Raw genomic sequence first — 5,241 nt, 5'->3', positions numbered from 1 at the left:
GGGATGCAGTGATGTTAACCTGGAATAAGTGTGGGAGAGAAGAGGGCTCATGAGCTTCCTCTTGGCATAAACCAGCTTTGAATAATGTAATATAGTTAATCCGCTAAACTAAGCCAGATGTTGTGCTGAATGAAGATGAGTCTGCTTGCTTTGTTATATTTATTATGTTTGAATCGCTCTCTGAAACTATTCCATCTGATTTTATCCCTATCTGATCGAGTTTTTTACATCAAGACTCTGCTTAAATACTTTGGTTAGCCAATAGTCCGATTCTCCATGAGGTAGTGAAATCTAGTTCACCGAAGTTCAGTATCAATACACATCAACAAAGCTTGCTCATCATTATCATGCATGATTACACTATTGAATGTTTGATTTATGCATGACGAAGAAGGACAAAACGCATAAGATCTTGTTAATTTACAGCCGAAGATGGTTACATGAGTAGAAGCCAGTTTGTGCCATCCATATTAGTACATTATATGCTAATTTACAACAGAGTAACACATATACCTCCTCGCCAAACTTGACGTGCTCGCTTATTTATCCAGAAACCTTCATGCCAACCTTATATATATTAGAGAAGATGGTACTGGTACTGGAAACCAAAAAAAAAAAAGATAACAGAAAAAGTGAAAAATCTCTAAAATTTTCATCTAATCTTCACTCAGTATCTTTGAGACGAACTGAGGAACTTGATCTATGCAGACGATGCAAATCCATCATTGACAGTGACCTCATAGGCGTAGATGATTCATTAGATGCGCGAGATTCTGATCGTGGTGTGGATATAAAATTATCAGGTGAGAGCGGAGAATGGAGCTGCTCAGGCAGCTCATTCTCTTCAATGCTGATACTGCTGCTGCTTCCCGAATTGCTACTAGCCAAGGTCGCCAAAGAGTTTCTGCTCAAACTAGCAAGCCTCTTAGGAGGCGTGGTTTCATAAGCCTGAGCAGCTGATGTTTCGTGTGAGTTTCCATACATGATGCTGAAGGCAAGGAAATTCTTCCGTTTTCTGGAGTATGCATTATCTGCCTTAGTGATGTCTTTTGCAAAACCAGAAGATGTTATAGCTTCTTTGAGGCACGCAAAGGATTTGGATTTCCCATTGTAGAACTTGGATATGCTGCGCCTGCTCAAGGAAAAGATTTTCTAAGTAAAAAATGCAATATATCGAAGCCATCATGGATGCAACGAGCATCCATACATATATGCAGCAAATGTTAACTACATGATTGAATTAAGGTAAAAAAAACTACATGATTGAATTGAGAAGGGTCAACACAATGTTCCACACAAAAGTAATAACATCACAATGCTACTTGCTTATCAGGAAACATATCCCACTACATTAAGAACAAGGGATGCTAATTCACATTTAAAATAAACTGTAGTCATATAGATAACAGGGAATCTCAGTTTTGAGGAGAGCAACGGTTGTGGTATGCCAATTCTAGACCTGGTAAGACAATGGATATTCTATGGGAGACAAACACTAAGCAGCCCATCTTTGCGTTCATGTTACTATTAAGAAGAGTTTGTACTTGTACTAAAGTGTATGGATGATACTGTGGAGTACTTCATAAGCCAATAATTGATGTTCTGTGGTTCAGAGGCACTCGAACCACTGCAGTCCTTCTCAATTGAAAGTTGTTGCTTAAGATTGGTTGGTACCATGTGAGGCAGGTCTTTTTCAGTTACTTAATAATTCAACCAAAATGTGCCACGATTACCAAACGCATTTCCCATGCTAGATATTCGAGTATATTAATTTCCACATTCTACATTTAGCTTTCAAAATGTTTGATTGTTGGTTAAACTTGTGAGATGGTAACGTGCAAATACTTCTCTTCTCGCAAATGTAAAATGTAAGTCTTCTTCCATCATCGGTCACAGAAGAGAGTGGACCATTCCTCGCCACATAAATTCGACACGCCAGAATTATCCAGAATAACAAGAACAACCTGCTACCTCGCTAGACAACAGCAAAATGTAGTCTATTATCCAAAGCACCCGAAGACAATTAGTAATTCTACCACCACACACCCAAGATCACTTTGATCTCAAATCCCCCCACGCCCACTCCGAATTAGCAATGCTAATATCTCCAAAATACTAATTGAATTCCGCAGCGCATATCATCGGCAAAAGGAAATTGCAGTCACAATCCACACAGTAATAACACCTACAAACTACAATAAGCTAATCCCCCAATCATTTTTTTATTCAATTAACCCACAGCAACAAACAGCTAATCCACCAAAGGAAACAAATTAGCATCAAGTTTTCCCCCCGCATCTCAGATCAGAAAATAAAAAACTCCCTCAGAACTCAGAAGCAATACACGGATGAAATAAACTGGCAAGAAACTCACCGAATGGGGAGCGCCTCCTCCAATGCCTCCAACCCGGCGAGGCCGCCCCCTCCTCCTGCTCCTCCCGTGAACGCGCTCTGCACCTCGCCCTCGTCCTCCCCCTCCTCCTTCCCCGGCGGCGGGCACTGGTCGCTGTCCCTCCCTATCGACGACGAGCTGCACGCTGAGGCCGGCGGGGGCGGGGCCATCGCCGCCTCGACGTCCACCGGCATCCGTCCGACCCGGGACCGATGGCCCCGATCGCGAGGCGAGGCGCGGGGCGGGCCGCCGAGTCGCCACGCGCACGCAGGCAGCGTCGGGGGCGCGAGGGGACGGGACGACCGGACGAGGCCCTCGCGTCGCGGCGAGCGGATTTGTTTCCGTGGCTTTTTCTAATTTAAGTTTTGGGAAGCAACAACTATTTCGTGATGGAGATGCCTAACTGACGAGGCTTATCGCTTCTTATCGCCTTTTCTTGCGTGCCACCCAGCAAATCTTAGGTTAGGTTTACTTCGTGCCACTCGTGTTGGAAATTCTGTAGAAATCATATGATCTTAGAGAGAGAGAAAAAAAATGCTAGAATTAAGGTGCGTTTGGCAGACTTTTCAGAGCTAATTCTCTCATCAATTCAGCAGGAGCTCTGCCAAACAGTGTTCTAGAGAAAAGTGATTCTGTGAAGGGATGCTACGAAATAAACTAAGAGGCTAGGAGCTAGGAAAAATAGCTTCTCGTGATTTAGTGAAGTGATTCTCTATTCTGATTTTAAGAGTTTATGCTAGAGAATCATAGGGAATTAATTTTAGCCACAGAATCACCTCTCGAAGACTCAGCTCTCATAGAAAATCTTAAACTACTTCAACAATTAAATTTAACATTTATCAAAAATATACAACTACCAAGAGCTATATTTTTTTGAAAAATAGCAAGAGCGCTGCTTTCGCTGTGTTCGTTTGGCTTGTTAGACAACCAACCAACACTCTCATAACAAATCAGCACCAGCCATCAGCCACAGCCAAGCGAACACAACGAAAATCATTTAAGATTAAAATGCAATCAAGCTCAGCTATACTTAACTGCACGAAATGAGCCTCCATTAACGATTATCCTCATATTCTTCTAGTACGAACTTTCCATATCCATCATGATCATCGTCCTCACAATTTGCTTGTATGAATGGCTACAAGCTCAGAAATCCTTGCTGAAAACATCCTCTATCCCTTTGCCACCGATTACCACCCTGCCCATGAACAATATAGCAACTTTTCGCTCTGTCACGAGCCTTCGAACGCCACCCACGCTAACCGCTCCAACGAGTCTCTCCCGCGATTAGTCCACCACTATCGCAAGCCAGTAACCACACCAACCTTTCCTCTAATTTCAGCAGCCACCAAATCTCCCCACTGAAACCTAATGGCACTAGAGTGCCACCACTATAGGTTTGTCATTAGGTTTGTCACATTCTTACCTTTTTCAACCTCAATTCTTATATCCTTCATCCTCTTCTTCTTTTCTTTTTACACCAACATAGTTTAACGTGCACCTAGCCTGGCTTTTCAAAACCAAGTGGGTTGCCATCTCAGGAACAAATATAATGAGAGCCCTATTGTTTTAGCATTTTTGTTTATTTAATAGAAGTCTAAAGCATTAGAATGTAGAGATAGTTCTTTATGTTCGCTTGGCTAGTGGCTGGTGCTGATTTGTTATGAGAGAACAGTACTGCTGACTGGCCGGTAGTTGGTGGCTAATGCTGATTTAGTATGAGAGAACAGTACTGCTGGCTGGTTGGCTGACAAGCCAAATGAAGCGGTAAGATCTAGGCATCCCACAAAAGTGGTGGTTAAGTTTGACACAAATAGCCTGTTTCCATATTGTTTCTCTTTTATTTTTGATGAATCCACTCTTTCTTTTAATGAAATGCTGCATGAACCTCCTCCAATTTCAGGTAAAAAATAGGTTTCTTCGTTGAAGTTCCAAAATATCGATACCACACATATTAGAAATGGAAACAATGCATAGAGGCAAGGTTTTCTTTCTTGATCCTCCACTTGCTATAAGATTGATAGATAACCTAAACTCGACTCTTTTTTATTAATGAGATGCTATGGGAATCTCCTCCAATTCCAGGTTAAAAAAAATAAGTTTGGCCATTCATGTTGCGAAATATTGAGATGGCAAATAGTAGAAGTGGGAGAATATGGAGACAATGGGTTCTTTCTTGCCTTCTTGTGATATAAGACTTATGGACAACCTACATCGCACGTTGAACATATGAGATTCTCTGCACACTCTTATCTATGTTACTCTTGGTTAAGGCTAATGATCTGTTTGACCAAAAAAACACTAGAATAGAAAGATAATATTGTGTGGGAGCACATAATTTACTGAAAAAAGTTGCTTGGATCAAGGTTTCAAGAAAACAAAAGGAGAAAACATATGAAAAGTACTAGAGTTAGTGAGAAGTTTATGACAAAGTCCACTTTTTTCAAAACAATCACTTCCTCCTTTTTTTTTACTATAAGAAGAGATCTTGACCTAGAAGCCTGCGGCGGGTGTTCACTTTCTTCTTCTTATGAGGAATTAAGCTAGGAGGTTTGGTCGAGGTTACCTCCGGCTTTCTTCTTGTATGGGCTTTCCATCTCAACCTCTCGCGCACTCGCACCAGTGGTTAGGGGTAAAGGGTCTTAATTTTTAGCTTAGATAATTTAAGAATATAGTTCTAATTTTATTCAATTGAGCTAAAAATATTAAGAATCAAGTTAGATTGTGAATAGAGCATTAGAGTCATGTTCCACTACCACCCTTACCAGTGGTGGAGGATAAAACAAAAACTTTGTGATTAAGACTGTTTTTGTAGAGACAAAATGGGAAGAGCTGAAACTTACGGAGTA

The 5,241-nt window shown here is 41.2% G+C and overlaps 1 protein-coding gene across 1 annotated transcript; it reads right to left on the bottom strand.

Annotated features, from left to right (window-relative positions):
• Positions 1-348: 348 nt before the first annotated feature.
• LOC120679384 lies at positions 349-2,779 on the bottom strand. The gene is made up of 2 exons (XM_039960969.1): positions 2,375-2,779; positions 349-1,132 (listed from the first exon to the last, which is right to left on the bottom strand). Exons 1-2 carry the CDS (start codon positions 2,584-2,586, stop codon positions 664-666), a joined length of 681 nt encoding a protein of 226 aa, XP_039816903.1. The 5' UTR covers positions 2,587-2,779; the 3' UTR covers positions 349-663.
• Positions 2,780-5,241: the final 2,462 nt, after the last annotated feature.

Source organism: Panicum virgatum, chromosome 6N (assembly GCF_016808335.1).
Source record: "Panicum virgatum strain AP13 chromosome 6N, P.virgatum_v5, whole genome shotgun sequence".
NCBI lineage: Eukaryota > Viridiplantae > Streptophyta > Magnoliopsida > Poales > Poaceae > Panicum > Panicum virgatum.
The sequence above is the reverse complement of the archived record's forward strand: the minus strand, read 5'-3'. Positions and strand labels throughout refer to the sequence as shown.

Bases quoted from the DNA above. Each gene is read 5' to 3' on its own strand.
- LOC120679384 (XM_039960969.1), bottom strand. From the start codon at position 2,586: ATGCCGGTGGACGTCGAGGCGGCGATGGCCCCGCCCCCGCCGGCCTCA. The intron at 1,133-2,374 runs GTGAGTTTCTTG...TTCCTTGAGCAG, and splicing joins GAGGAGGCGCTCCCCATTCG to GCGCAGCATATCCAAGTTCT.